This window comes from Vidua macroura, chromosome 6 (genome assembly GCF_024509145.1).
Source record: "Vidua macroura isolate BioBank_ID:100142 chromosome 6, ASM2450914v1, whole genome shotgun sequence".
Classification (NCBI taxonomy): Eukaryota; Metazoa; Chordata; class Aves; order Passeriformes; family Viduidae; genus Vidua; species Vidua macroura.
This window is the reverse complement of record NC_071576.1, coordinates 3,264,025-3,279,424: the sequence shown is the minus strand read 5'-3', so window position 1 is coordinate 3,279,424 and position 15,400 is coordinate 3,264,025. Positions and strand designations below refer to the sequence as shown.

The following is a 15,400-nucleotide window of genomic DNA, read 5'->3' as shown; positions in this document are numbered from 1 at the left end:
TTGCCATGGCAACGGGGAGGGGCGGGGCCTGGGCTGCACGGCAACGGGGAGGGGCGTGGTGCTGCGGCATCACGTGAAACCGCCTTTTCCCGCCCTCGGCGGCCTTGAACCTCCCCGCTGCCCGTAGGCGCGTGACGCCGCCCCGCCCGCCCCGGGGGAGCGCTGTTGGTTGGTCGGCGGGCGAGGGAGGGGGGCGGGGCTTGCGCCACGCAGGCGCGGTGAGGGAGGGGCTCAACCCGGTGAGGAGGAGGCGGCGGCGGCGCGCGAGCGGCGGCGGTTGGTGCGCGCGCCAAGATGGTGAGGGGGGGAGCGCGCGCCGCTCCCTCAGGGGACACCCGGGGGGATCGTGAGGGCGGGGGGTCCGGCCGGGAGAGGGGCTGACCCCGCTGAGATGATGCATAGTTAGCTGATTCAGAAAGATTCGATAGGGAAATGATAGAATAACCAACAGGAAAACGCGTGCTCTGACCTCTGAGGAGCTGATTATGTGTCTGTGAAACGGCTGGTGGCTTGGTCGCACCTGGTTGTTGGTTGTCTTGTAATGCTTCGAGCTAATTCGCTGAAGAACGTCTGATTGCTGCTCATTGAACTCATTCACCCGAGTGGTGAATTTGAACTTGAGCTGTGATTGCTGGTTGGAACAGACCAAGAGAAACAAGGAGTGGTGGATGAATGCTGTGGGGAACTTTGCATTAATATTGGTTAATGGGTAAAGTAATGGTCGTGGAAAAAGGAAGAGTCATGCATGCTGCTTTTAGTAAAGGTTTGGAAAGGTGAATCTCCTCTGGAAGGAGCAGTTGCAAAGCAAATTTGATCAAATCTTGGGCTGTTTTGCTGTGTGTCTCTCTGGAGAGAGTCGTGCTTGAGGCACTTTGGGAAATTCATGTTTACTTGCCAGTCTGAGGGTGAGGGGAGTGGGTGTCCCGGGGGGGATGTGCACAGGAGGGTCCAGGGAGCAGCAGCACCCCTCGGTGGTGCTGGCAGGTGTGCCCCTGTCTGTGCAGCAATCCTGCCTTGGCTTTCTTCAGTTTTTGTTAAGCCAAGCGTTGGTGAGCCGGCTTAGCCCCGATAAACAGCCTGGATCTGATGTTACCAAGTGTTTTCCTTCAGATCCCCTCGGGGATTTGTGTTTGTGTGGCTGCACAGGTGTGAGCAGGAGCATGGCTTGTCTGCTGGGAGAAGCTGGAGAGCCCAGAGGATTGGGAGAAAAGCTTCCTTCACAAAAGAGCATTTTATATAAAATATAACCTCAGTTTTGAAATGCAGCCCTGAGTCCTGTTGGGTTTTTTAATCGAGACCTCCTGGGTTAGTGAGAGTGGGTACAAGTGACATTTTATATGAAATACGACTTCAACTATGAAATGCAGCCCTGAATTCTGTTGTGTTTTAAAGTATTTTTTAGGGTTTTTTTTTCCCCTCAGTGAGTGAGAGTGGATACTATGGATATTTCACAGAATCCAGAATGAGTTAGGTTGGAAAAGACCTCTGAGATCATCGAGTTCAACCTGTTTGGGTCAGAGGGACCCACCCGCTGATCAGAGGGAGCCAAGATTTAGGGGAAACGAGCAAAATCGGGGACACTGTACAGGCAGTGCCTGAGCTGTGCTGTCACAGCAGAGCCTGATTTCCTCTCCAGCTATCCAGACGAAGCACAGGGATGAAACTTTGTGCCAGAATTTGATCAAGGTGGAAATCTTTTTAGGAGCAACAAGAAACGTGGGGTATTGGAAGTAGGGAAGCAGAGCCACCCGTCTGCTTTCTGGGGGAATCTCACGATGTTGGACATGAGGAGACAGAACTGGGAGCTTAAATAGTGACATTCTGGTTTAAAAGCAGTGATTTGTCTCAATGCAAGAGCTCTTTATGAGAACTTTTGATTGGTAATCTTGCACTTTTTTTTTTTTTTTTAATCTGAGGAATTTTTTTAAGGAAACCTTGAAAGACTGTTACTTTGGTACAAAGTTCTTGATGCCTTGGGAGTTGACAAATACATTTTAAGCTGCAGATTTTAAGTAACTTCTTTATCAAGCTGGCATGAACCCCTTGGTGATGGAGGTTGTGTGTATAAAATGTTGCTCAGGAAATGGCAGTGGTTGGCTTGGTGCAGTTCAGAAATTGCTTGTGTAAGGGAAGATAACCTGCATGGCTGCTTGTGAAACAATAATTTCCTTCCTCATCTTCAGTGTGGTGACTAATATGGTACTTGAGCATCTCTGAGAGCTTGGTGTGCACAGGGGGAAATGGCTGCATGTTTTTGGGTTAAAATGTCTGAAACTCTTTCTGTGTGTGTGTGAATCTCAATATTTTTGTGGGTAAAAATAAACAAGGACAATGTTCTTAAATACTAATAGTAGCTCTTAACTATGTTAAATGCTTAAATTACTTGATCCCATTTGCTGTTGCTTGAAGGCACTCCCTTATTTCAGGGCTTGGAAAAAGAAGTGTAAAATTTACTTTTTAGGTGTAAAAGAGTAAAATCTACTGCTGAAGTGTAAAGTTTACTTCTAAGAGCTCTGAGAATAATCCCACTTCAGGAGTAGTTAATAAATACTCCCAGTTAACTGTGTGACTTTGAAGAGGGAAATTAAAATGGATAAATGTTCCGTTCATGTGGCTTTTTTAAAAAAAAACAATTTGCTTTCACCTACATTTTTTTTCTGGTTTATGTGATGCTCTGAAGCTTTGGACAAGCTGCATGCAGCCCCTCTTCAGTATTTATGCACAGATGTGGGTGATACAGGGATTTTTTTGTTTGTTTCACTTTGTGGATGATTTATCTCTCCCTCCCCTCTGCCGTTTCCTTTTTGCAGAGTGAATCTCTGGTGGTTTGCGATGTTGCCGAAGACCTGGTGGAGAAACTGAGAAAATTCCGATTTCGCAAAGAGACCAACAATGCTGCCATTATAAGTAAGTTCCAAATGTGCCTGACAAAAATTGTCAGAAAATCCTCTCTCCTCTTTTCTTCCCTGTCTAAGATTGCTGCTATATCAGGTAAACATGAGCCAGGGGGGTGTTTGTTCTCTGAGCTGCAGCACTTTCAATTCTGCCTGTAATTTTAACAATAAAACAGTGCTGTTCTTAGGATTCAAGTCTCCATCTGCTCTTAGCAGAATATTTATATTTAATTATGGCTCAGAGTCTACCACTGTTTGTAAAATGATTTTGGGAAATCATGGGATACACTGAAGAAGAAAAACAGAATCACGAGGACTATAATTGTTGAGTGCTAAAAAGCTTCATGCATCCATTGTATAAATCGATTGAAAAAAACCATTGATCTGTGTTTTATTTTGATTTATAGTGAAAATCGACAAGGATAAGCAGTTGGTGGTGCTGGATGAGGAGCATGAGGTTTGTTAAATGAATTGTAAATAAGAATATCTTCAGCCTGCAATGTATTGTTGTCTCTAAGGTACTGCCTTAGTTTCAAATTGTTATCAAACTCTTAATCTAATTTGGGTCATGAGCTTATTTAAATGCATGGTCACTCTGCATGTAAAGCACAGCACTATTAATAGTGAAACTGTGCAGAAGAAATTGAGTTGACTAATAAATTGCACCCAAAAAAAAGTTATTTTAAAGCTGTTTTAATGATGTAAAAAGCATCTTTGGCACCTGCTGGCTTTTTGAAGAGATTTCTGCTGTGTTTCCACGTAGATCTGCACATTTGTCTCTGAACTGGTCTGCCACCAATTAGAAGCAGGATTGCTAATCCCCTGCAGACTCTAAATTTGATGGGTGGCATAATAAGGTCAGCCCAGTGTGTGGTGTTTCTTAACGGTCCATAGGGCAAAATTAAATCCTTCCCAGGGATTTGAGCATTAACCATAGCTCTTGTTCCCTAGAATGTAGATGTTAATGTAACACTCAAATGTTATGGGGAATCTTTTTTGTTGGCTGAACAAGAAACGTCTGAATTTTTCAAACTTTTGATTTATGTAGCTGATTTTAACTTACTTTATGGTGTGTGGTTACTTATTTCTGTTTAGCACTAGGGTTGGCAAAGCATGGTAACTGCCAGCATAGCCAACTAAAGCCAAAAATGGTTGCTCAACTTATTATGCCTAAAATAGGGATGATTATTCATGCTAACATTAATTCTGTGTTTAGTCATAGGAGTCTGTTGGCACACAAATCTTCCTAAACTGCTGTAGTAATCTGGGAGGTCCTTATCAGTTCACCTGTAGATCAGCATCTGCCCTACAGGTGTTTCACTGTCCATTACCCTGCCTTAACCTTCCAGTGTGAGGTACTTGCTCAAATGCTGCTTGTGTTTAATGTCACCAGGGTATTTCTCCTGATGAGCTAAAGGATGAGCTGCCTGAGAGACAACCTCGATATCCTTCCTATGCTGCTGCCATTTGGACTTACTCACTCCTGGAAGCTGTTCAAAATGTTGGACTTCACCTTTTTAGGCCAATGATTGCTGTAGTGTGATCTTGCTGATCCTTTATTTGTGAAATAACCCAGGGATCAGTTCTCAGGCTGCAATGAACTGTCGTACCACTTGCTGAAACAATGACTCATTTAAGTCTTTCCTGACATTTTATTTCCTTTTAGACTATATAATGTTTGGGGAAGTAAAGCAAAGCCATGCTGCTGGTAATGTAAAGAAGTGAGTAAAATGTACCAGTCAGTGGCTACTTCTAAATATAGGAATCTGCCTGTGTAACTCTGGATCTGTTTTGTTACTTTCTCAGGATGTGGTTGTTGTTGTTTTGCTGCAGTTACTGATTCTGGGATTGCTGTGGGCATGTGATCCAGGGAGGTATCCCTGTTTTGAAAAAAAAAAAAGGAACAAAAGAGGGTCAAGTAAATTACTCTTAACTAGTGAAATAAAAGGGGTACTTAAGTTACATGTGAAAAAAATACCTGCCCTATTAGCCTCAAGAGCTGGCTGACACCATTCCCTGTGCTGTTCTGAATCTTGCCTTTCATGCCTACAGTGCAGTGGGAGGCTGTAAAACAGAAGTCCTGGCTAAAACTGCAGTTCAAATTGAGCAGAACACGTGAAACAACGAAGTTCTTGGTCAGCAAAGAAAGAATTTGGCTTTCATTAAGCCAAAACCACACCGGTGGGTGTGGGAAGTCTTTTTACAAAGTTGGAAGAGGAATATTTGTGATGAGAGGGTGATTTTTAGCTCAGATGTGAAACATTACTACAGAGACAGCCCTCACATTGAGGTGGGGCCAGTTCTGAAAGTCAGATGTGGAAGTGAAAACAAACCAGTGAGGTTATTATTGCCAAATTAAAACATCATCTAAAATGCAACACTGACTTCTGCCTGCATCAAGCTCTGATAACTGAGGGTTATATGCTACTAAAATAATTGATTTCTTAGTTTCTTTAACCTCAGAAAAAACATTTATTGTGTATAGTTACAAGTACCAGCATGAAGATGGAAGAGTTTCCTATCCATTGTGCTTTATCTTCTCCAGTCCAGTTGGTGAGTGAACTCTGTATCTACTGTGTGTTGTAAATTCGGGAATATTCTCTTCTAGGGAAGATAAAACTGAGTGCTCTCAAGGAGGTTTTCCTGCCTTTGGGGTTCACATTTAGGGCACTTCAGATGTATGATAGAGATTCTCTCTTTTCCACTTCTGAAGGCTGAACTAGAGTGTTGGTTTCCTGCTTAGCTGGCCAAAAGGTGTGTCTGCCTGTTCTCAGTGTGCTCAGCAACCCTCCTCTGAAGGGCAGGGCCTGGAGCACTCTGCATCTACTCATGGAGGTTTAACCTAATCTAACCTGTTTCTCCTCAGATCTTGGGGAATCCTCAAAACATGACCCTGTAAGGCTCAGGAAGTGATTGGAGAGAGGGCTGGAAGACACTACTTGTGTTCCTGAGTGATTCTGCTCACCTGTCTTACTATTCAGACATAAGTGACTGGGAGGGAAGAAATTCCTCTCATCTCAGAAGGACATGGGAACCCATTTCTTTCTGAGGATCTTAGAATCCTATTCCTTTCATTCTACCCATGAAAGGAACAGGACTTAAAGAGGGATAGGATGGGATTTGAGAGGAGTTTTCAGGGGGTCTGGATGTAATGTGCAGCAGTAGAGGATGCTGTGAGGGGACAGTCTAAAGGGCTGTCACAGCTGTGGAGGAGAAGGAGGAAAAGAGGCTCCCTAACCCAGATCTGAGCATGTGAAAGTGCTGGGGGAACAGGCTCTTCCAGGAGAAACAGACTGTAATCCTGGATCATCCCAGGTTTGTAGAGAGCAGTATAGAGTGTCCTCTGCTTGTGTCACAGCAACTGTCATCATCAACTCACCTGGACAGGGCACTGTGCCATTTTAATAGAAGCCAAATAACCTGGGTCTTGGATTGGGCTTACAGAGCTGAATTACTCCTGGGCTTCCATCTGTGTTCTGAATTGTAGTAGTGTATCTTGCTGGTGTTACTGGATTATCCTTGTTATCCCCTGGAAGAAGATAAACTGATTGCATTGTTTTACCCTTTATTTCTCAGAGCTAGAGTAACTAGGTATGTAAAAGAGTTTAGCAACTACTGAGCATATTCTTCTTTAGTTACCTGAGACTCTTCCTGTGAATGTCTTTAGCTTTCAGTTTGAATTCTTAAAAAAACCCCAAACTTATTTTTGAATTGTTGCAGTCAAAGTAACTAAACAAACTTTTTTCCCCCCATAACTTCAGGATGTAAGCCTGAGCAGCAGATGATGTATGCTGGAAGCAAGAATAAGCTTGTACAGACAGCTGAACTCACTAAGGTATAACTGGCTTTTGAAATAACTCTCTCCCCCTTCACTGCAGGTTGTTGTTTTGTCTTGCTTGAACCAATGGCAAGAAGGGTTTTGTGAGAGTCTGTGATTACAGTGAACAGAGTCTGGTTTAGGAAGACTGAAGGAGGAGTATGTGGAGTATGTGTGGAGATTTCTGTACCCTAAAAAACCAGGAGGAACAGTGTTCTCTAAAACAAAAATATCCCTCAGTAGGATGGACATCTTTGCTGTGGGGGAGGAATTTACTGATGGGAAGAATAGACTGAAGCTTCAGTGTGGTGTGGAACAGATCAGTTTAGCTGGTTCCTGGGTCTGAATGCTTGCAGAACAGCCTGCGGAGTAAGTAACATGTGCCAAGGGATGAACAATTTCTTCCTGTGTTGGTTCTTCCAGTACTGACACCAGAAGACATCACTGCATTCACATGTCACCCGCTTTTCATTTTGGAGATCTTTGAAATCTTTGCCTAATTGGCACCTACACTCCTTTTTGCCTTAAGCAGTAAAGCTTAATAGAGTCAGTAGCTGCTTCAGGTTTTTCATACCATGTGAAATGACTTCAGCTCTTCCCACATCACTGTTCCCTTTAGGTTTTCCTTATCATGCTGAGTCCTTTAACATCCCAGTGAAAATGTCTGTTGGGCCAGTAAGATAACTATGAATCATAGAATGGCTTGAGTTGGAAGGGACCTTAATGTTCATTTGTTCAAACACCTCTCACTAGACCAGGTTGCTCCAAGCTCTGTCCAACTTCTGCCTCTTCCAGCTGTACCTTGTAAGAAAAAACACCTCTGATTTAAATTAGACCTCAGGGTGACAGGAGTCAATAGGAAGGCAGCAGAAAATGGTGGAAGCAATCAGCACAGCCCCAAGAAATCTTTTTTTAGTTCTGTTGAGATTGCATCTTGGAGGCCTGATAACTGTGATAGAAAGGAGAAAGACAGTTTTCAGTAAGCAAGAAGACAGAGTTGGTGAGAAGAGGTGAAAGCCTGGGAGGTAGCTCACTTGGAGTTCCTGTCACTTCTGAAATGGGAGAAATTTAGCCTGAATGGCTTTTGAATGCAAGTCCAGAACTGGGTATAGAGGTTCATGATCATTCATCTTCCTCCTGAAGGCAGAGAACACAGGCTGTCTCCAGCTGGGATTGCCTGCTTGCTCTTCAAATGTACTTTATTCTTGCCACTTGCTGAGCTGTGTTTCATTTTAACTCCTGCTGTGACTTCCTCCTGGTGTGATTTTTTTTCCTCATGATTCAGCTGAGTTCTCTTGTCAGTCTCCAGTGCCTTGCGTATTAGCTTGGCTCTTGTTAAGCTGTTCTGTTCTTGTAACACTGATTTTCGGGGTTTCTCCATTTTGAAGGCTTGTGAATTTGTAAAATTACCTGACTTTTGTCTTTGGGCATCTCATGGACTGCAGTAATCAATGCATAATTAATGTAGTTTCTTTTCATGCTATTAAAAACAAAACCCAAACCCTAACCAGTTTCTTGCCCACATGGAATGTAAATAGTATATTGGTGTTTTGGGCCTTGTTTTCTGCTTCAAGGCTTCATTAAAGACTTCACAAAGCTTTGGGTTAGTAATTTTAAGATTGTTTTGGGGGTTTTGCCCAGAGACGCTGTGGCTGCCCCATCTCTGGAAGTGTTCCAGGCCAGGCTGGATGGGGCTTGGAGCAGCCTGGGCTAGTGGAAGGTGCCCCTGCCCTTGGCACAGGGTTGGAACTGGATGTTCTTCAAGGTCCCTTGCAACCCAAACCATTTTATGCTTTTAGGATTTTGTTGGGGTTTTTTCCCAAGTTTTCTATTGTGAGATATTTTACAGGTAAAACAATATGCTACTGGCTACTATGAATGTATTTCAGTTTAAAGAAAAAATAACTGTGTGTTGGACTGAGTAAAATTGCTGAACTTCGGGCTTAAATCAACCCAGATACTAAATTATTTGTATTCTTCAAAATACCATCTTGCTGAGATAATGCATGTGAGATGGGGCCACTTCAGGGTTATTTTAAAATGTAGTACATGTGCTTTTCTCATATTCTTAAGGGATAAGAGTAAAGCCTAGAAATAGCAATTACAAGATTCTTGTTCATGTTAGTGATGTTTTTTGCCACTTAGTCTTGTGTATTTTCCTCTGATCTTTCAGAGGAAAAGAAAGCACCTGAAAATTGTAGGTTGGTGAGTGGTTTATTGCAGCTCAGACAATGTCTGTGGAAAGGCGCTGCTTGCATTTTGTGCTTGTCCCGTTCCAGTCCCATCCCTCAGGAATTGATGCAATGCCATTTTGTTTAGGTATTCGAAATCAGAAATACAGAAGACCTAACTGAAGAATGGCTGCGTGAGAAGCTGGGCTTTTTCCACTAAGGAAAACCTCTGTTCTAAGTATTTATGTACCATCCTGGTGATACTGGAACCAGACATGAATACTTACATCCAAGCAATGCACTGTATTCACAGCTGTCTCCTGCAGTATCTCTCCTGTGCAGAGTTTGTGCAAAGAATAGCAGGTCTGTCTCCTTGAAGTAACAAATCTTTGCAGGTGTTTCCTTATTGGTACCTGCTAAAAGGGAATACTCCTCTGCAGGGACTCCTTTTGCACTCCTGTGACTAATATTTCTGTAACTAAAATAGTTCAGTTCTGGATTTATAACCGTGTACAAACAACATTTGGAAGCTGACACTAACTTTTTCTGAGCTACAAATGCATCCTTATGACACACATTAGCCATTTATGTGCAGAATTTATGTACTGTCAGTTACCAGATTTTTTGACTTAATGTCTTCTCAGTTTTGAAGCATTTGTTGGAAGCTCCCTGGAAGCATTTGTTTGGTATTAAAAAGTCAAAATCCTTGTACTGCAAATCCATCCATTTATCTTTACATCGAGTCCATGTGAACTGTCTCAAATTCTTGGAACTAATTTTTGTCATTCCAGTAATTCCTCAGTTGCCTGAGTCAATCTCTAAATTTCAGGGCAAAGCTTGGACTGTCCAGTCAGTTCTCATGCTGATACAGTCTCACAGGAACTAGCTGATAACTAAGGGCTGAACTACAACTCTGGTTCCTCTTGTACCAGATTTCTTCTTGCATCTCTGTTCTGACACTGTTGAGAAGTTTACCTCTGCTCATTTCCTGTTATCTGAACACCTGGTGATACTGTGTGCCTTTCATTTGTTAGCTTTAAAAGGACTTGAGAATTTTACACTGCCACTTCTTAAAAATTTGGTAAAAACTTTGTTAAAGAATCCAAGTAATATTTGCTCCTAGTGCCTCGTGCTGCAGTTGACATCTGTTAAAACAAAAAGCCAACCTCATTTTCTTTGAAATTCCAATCATCTGCTCCATTTGTAGGAGTCAGGAGGTTAAAGCTTTTCATGATAATGAACGATTTATATCTCTTTTGTTATAAAAGTTGGCCACACGTAGCTTTTGAGTACTTTAATTACAACCTCTAACTTTCTAATGGCTTTTTGGTCAAAATTACATTCCAGATGAAGCTTTTGCATAAGTGATCATTTGATTTTCATCTACTTAACGGTTCATCTCTTTGAAACAGCAAATCTAATGTGAAAATAGTATTTAACTTTTATAAATGACCAGTCTTTTTACAGGTCTGTTTTATATTGAATAGAGTAGTTGTCTGATGTGGGACAGGTTCAGCACGTGCTGTGGCAGGAGGAGCACTCATGGGACACTCTCTCCCTATCTTGCTTGTGAGTGTTTGTTGTGCTACTGAACAAGTGTCTGCGTAAGAGCAGCTTCCTGTTGATAACATACCTTAAAATACAGCTGCCCCAACCAATCTGCTCGCTGGGAAGGAATGCAGTGTTAAATTTGGAGGCCAGTATTTCATCCTGTGAAACCTTTGCTAAAAGTGGGGTTAGTTTTCGTTTGTCAACATAGGTTGTGTTAGTGTTAAAACACTAATTCCTGCAAGATCACAAGGAATTCATTTGCAAAGGTCTTCAGTGTTGGTAAATCTCTTCCTAGTTTGATGTTATTGCTCATTTATTTATATATAAATCTGACTTGAGAGGAGCTTTTCCAAATACGTGTTGGAATGATCCAATTAAATCGATCTTTTGGTGCGGGAAAGAAGTGCTTGTAATTAAATTTCTGTGTTAACGTACTGAACTGGAAAAACAATTTCATTTCCCTGGATGGAAAAAATGTTGATTATGAAACTATTGCTTGATCATTCTGTACTGCAGATCAATAAAAAACATGTCTTTTGTGACAAACATTGTATAAATAAGACTTTGGCTTAAAGATAGTGCCATTCCAAGCATCAGTCTGGAAACAGCAAGAATCTCTTTTGAGGTTTTTTTGGGATTGTACTAAAGGTGAGGTGTGTCAAAGTACAGTGTGGGCGAGAGGGAAGCTGCTGCTTGGAATGTTCAGCTTGATTTGCAGTGGGGAAAAACTGGATTAATCATGTCTGTTGTACTTTGTACACTGGTGGGCTGCCAGCAGCCAACTGCTGCCTGCACAGGTCTGCACAAAAAATAACTGTACAAGGGGCCTGTATCAGGAGGGAAGGGAGGAGCTGCTGCATGAAATGATGAAATTTGACCTTTCATCTCTGGATTGCTCCCCCTTCTGCCAAGAAAACATTACTCCTTACAGCTGAATCTTCAGCCGAGTTCTTCCACTTCACATGTTCTTGTGCCTCACTTAAGCACTTTCTGCCTTGGGTGCTGCCCCTCCAGCCTTGCAGGGAGCAGACAGACCCTCCTGAGAGTGTTAAAGCCCAGTTTCTCCTGAAAGGTGCTGTTGATGCTGCTCAGCCCACCAGTATTACTCTTCAGCCAGCCCTGCCTGGCAGCTGTTCCTCCCTCCCTGGCTGAGCTGTGGAAGCAGCTGCAGGTTCTGGGAGAATGAGTGTGCAGAGGGTGTTTGCTGTTCCAGCCTTGTTTGTGTTCTCTTTGGTCTTAATGCAGTGTTTTGACACAACTGGCTGCTGCTAATTGTCCTGGGCTCTTGAGATGCAGGTAGTGCTAACACTTGATTAAACAAAGACATCATTATGTCCAGGTCTTTCCTGCACAAATAATCCTTGTTTTCATAACATCTTTTCCCCACCTTATCTGTAGAACTGTGTGTTCTGTGCTGCTGCCCCCTTAGGCTCAGTGGGAGGCAGATGAGTCCATGTTCAGGCCAGTATGTTCCTGCTGGGCTTTGCTGGTGAGTTGCCCATCTGTAATCACACATTTCTCTTGAATTTTCAGACCTCTAAAGAGACATCTAAAGGACAACATAAATTAGCCTAGGGGAGCCTTTGTAGCTAAAGGTCTGAGAGTCAGCATTTTCCATTGGGAGCTCCTGTTTTTCAGGAGTTAGTAAGTTGGCCATAAAATCCTTGGTCTGGAGTTAAAGGTCTCTCCAATTCTGCCACAATTAATCAGGTTTGTTTTAAATATTGACTAGATGGCTGGGATACAGCTCTTGTAATCCCATTCACTGATGGTAAGCTGATTTAAAGTATGAATTTGCATGTCAGCCCATGAAATAGACTTGTAGTGTTTTGAATATTTTTAACAAAAAAATGTAAATGCTGGTTTTTGATGGTTTAAGTGTATTTCTAGTATCATGAATACTGTTCTGATCTATTAAAGGAGGCAATAATGCAGGTGTTGACACCTTTTTCACTTCTCCAAAGGAGCATCTTTGCATTTGTACCAGGATTCCACTTTTGTATCTTTAACTGTAAAATAGCTGGTCCAGAAACGATGTTAAACTGATGACAGGGGTCTGACTCAAACAGGCAGAAGCAAGAGAATTCAACTCCTTACTTCAGTGCATTCCAAAAATAAACATCATGAACGTTTTTTATACATACATGTAGTGACTGTGAAGTGGAGCCGTGGTGGGACACGAGAAGGGGCTCAGTGAAACTCGTGTTTGTTCTGTGGTCCAGACTTGTCTTAAAAGGTGTGAGAGGTTCATGGCCAGATTTGAGAATTTGGCAGTTCCATGAAAATACCAGTAACCAGTACAACTTCCATACGCTGTTTAGTCTCTGCTACTTCACATTGCATGTTTACTTTAAACCAAATGTTTTTTTTTGCTAAGCATGGTGCTTGTATTGGTTTAAATAAAATGTTTCATTAAGAGGTTGTGTTGCCCTGTTTTAATTGCAAAGTGGTCCCTGTGTAACAGGGAAAGTCTGGTGATGCTTGGTGTGACCTTCCTCCTTTTCTCAGCTTCCTGGAGTTTGTGTTGGACTTGTCACAGTCCAGTCTCGACTGCTCCCTCATTTGCTGTTGTACCTAAAACAATTCCTGTTTCCATCTGCTGTGATGGGGAGGAGAGGAGCTGTTGGAATACTGCAGGGAACTGCTGTGCTCTGCTGCTTTGCACCTTTGTGTCACAGACCTCCCACTGCCTCCAGATGAGGTGCGAGGCAGCGTGGGGCTTAGCCTGCAATGTCACATAAACTTCCCTGTTGCACCTCTCCCACAGGCTCCTGGCAGAGCCTGGAGCTGTGGGATACAATACAGAGTGCAGGTGCCCCCTGAACAGTGTCAGAGTGGGTGTCAAGGAAACCCCAAAGCTTGAAGGAGATGGAGAACTTAGGGGGTTTTTACCTTCCCACAATCATGGGCTCATCTCTTTCCTGCCCAAGAGACCACTGCATTGATTTGATTTAAGACCTTCTTTTCTGCACCCTTGCTGTTTCATCCTGTCACGATCTTTGGAGACTTTGATTCCTCTATTGTTGAAAAAACTGCCAAGTATAATCCAAGGAATTCAGCTTCAGTACCTGACACAGATTGTTTCTGTGAACACCAAAGAACAGCATTAATAGGCCACAGATGAGACATGACAGAAATAAACCCCTTTGCTCCCAGGTGAGAGAACTCTATGAAGGAGAAAATACACAGCTGCTTCAGCACATCTGGCTCCTGAATGGCATCTCAGTCACTGAAAGGCAAAATCTACTGCCAAAAGCTCGGGGAAAAAGAAGCTGCTACGGGAGATGAATGGTTTTCCAGAAAAGGAGAAAAAAAAAAAATAGCTCTCCTATGGGAGAAGATCACCTCTGCTGTCCTGTGGCATTCTCTGCTCATCACTGAGTGTGCTTCACTCAGAAATGGGCAGTAGTTTGTTGGTACTGCCACATCACAGGCAGTAAAACCAGCAGCAGAATGAAAAGAATTGCCAGGAGATCAGGGATATGAAGTGAAGGGCAGCTGCTTCTATTCAGGAAAGGTCATTGGCTTCTAACAGTTATGATGAAAAGGTCAGTTGAGTGGTGATTAAAGTCAAAGCAGAGAGGGAGTAGGAATCAAAATGGGGAACCTCTGCACAGCAGGACAAACCTGCAGTGTACCTGCAGCCTGAGCATCTCACAGTGGTGCTTTCCCTTCCAGGTGTGTATTGGCAGCTTGCCCAGGGCTGGGAGTTTGCTAAGGAGATCTGTGGCTTGGCAGGGTGTCTGGGAATAATATGGAGAAGAGGAGAAATGTAGTTTGTTCTGAGGAGCTGAAGGTAGATTGGTTTGGGTTGGAAGGGACCTTAAATACTACCCAGTTCCACCCCTGGGACACCTTCCACTATCCCAGGCTGCTCCAAGACGTGTCCAACGTGGCCTTGGACACTTCCAGGGATGGAAGCTGGGGCAGTTGCTGTCTGTGTGTGACAGTGTGTGAGTATGCCTGTGCCTACTGTTCCATGGGTTGTTGAATTGACTGGAATACAAGCTGGCTCTCCCAAGCTCCTCACAGGTGAAGTTCTTGCAATTTTCTGCTTAGGTGCAGGTGAGGGTGGGAAGCCAAGCACAGGCAGGTGAGATTCTGACACAGTGCCATTGAGAGGCAGAACGGACATTGAGCAGCCTTGAGAGGGAGGGGAAGGACATGAGGTACTCTGTGGGTGTAGGAGTGGCTGGAATTTGATCAGCCGCACTCCTGTATGGCAGGGGTGAGGATTTAAGGTGGGCCTCACCCCTTGGAACAAAACTGAAGATGTGGCAGGTGGGTCCATCCCCTGCCCTTGTTAGTTGGCACAGTTGTGTCAGCTGCAGCTTTGGTGATGTACTACAAGGTCTAAACAAATTAAGCTCAGCTTCTGGGAAAGCCTCCACAGAGGGCTTTATAAATGCTGGAGATGTTGGATTTGGCTTCTACATGTGTAACTCCAGTTTGGTTACATCCTCTGCAGGGCTTCCCTTATGGTGGGTAACTGCTTCTCTCTGTCAGCAAAGGGAGAGCTGTGGAGATGTCATTTCTTCCCACCTCCTCCAGAAGGGAATTGAGCCCAGGGAATTGGTCCTGTGTGCTGAGCTGGCCTTGAGGCTGGTCTGGGAACAGAGTTTAAATGATAACTGCTGGGGAAGAGAGAGTTCTGGGATCTGAGAGGTAGCCCTGGTGTTCTTGAAGAGCAGCCTTGAACTGCCAGACATGCAGGCATATAAGTTCCTACAGTACAGCAGGGAAAAGGAGTTGTAGTTCTTAAAATATGTATCTGGGACCAACATCTTGGGGAATTGGCATCCTCTCTCTGGGCTGCAGAGTAAGGGAGTGCACTGGCTTGGTTTGTGCTGTGTTCAAGGCATTGGAAATGTCAATTCTAGCATTGTTTTAATAAATAGTTCTGAAGTGCAAGGACCCCTGTCTTTAGCTTTTAGCTTTTCAAATTAATACACATTTGTATCTGGCAG

At 43.4% G+C, this 15,400-nt stretch overlaps 1 protein-coding gene across 1 annotated transcript; it reads left to right on the top strand.

Moving 5' to 3' along the window:
• The first annotated feature begins 225 nt into the window (after nt 1–225).
• On the top strand, nt 226–12,851 carry GMFB (glia maturation factor beta). Its single transcript, XM_053979542.1, has 7 exons — nt 226–297; nt 2,811–2,907; nt 3,302–3,351; nt 4,288–4,339; nt 5,367–5,447; nt 6,656–6,729; nt 9,031–12,851. Exons 1-7 carry the CDS (start codon nt 295–297, stop codon nt 9,100–9,102), a joined length of 429 nt encoding a protein of 142 aa, XP_053835517.1. The 5' UTR covers nt 226–294; the 3' UTR covers nt 9,103–12,851.
• Nucleotides 12,852–15,400: the final 2,549 nt, after the last annotated feature.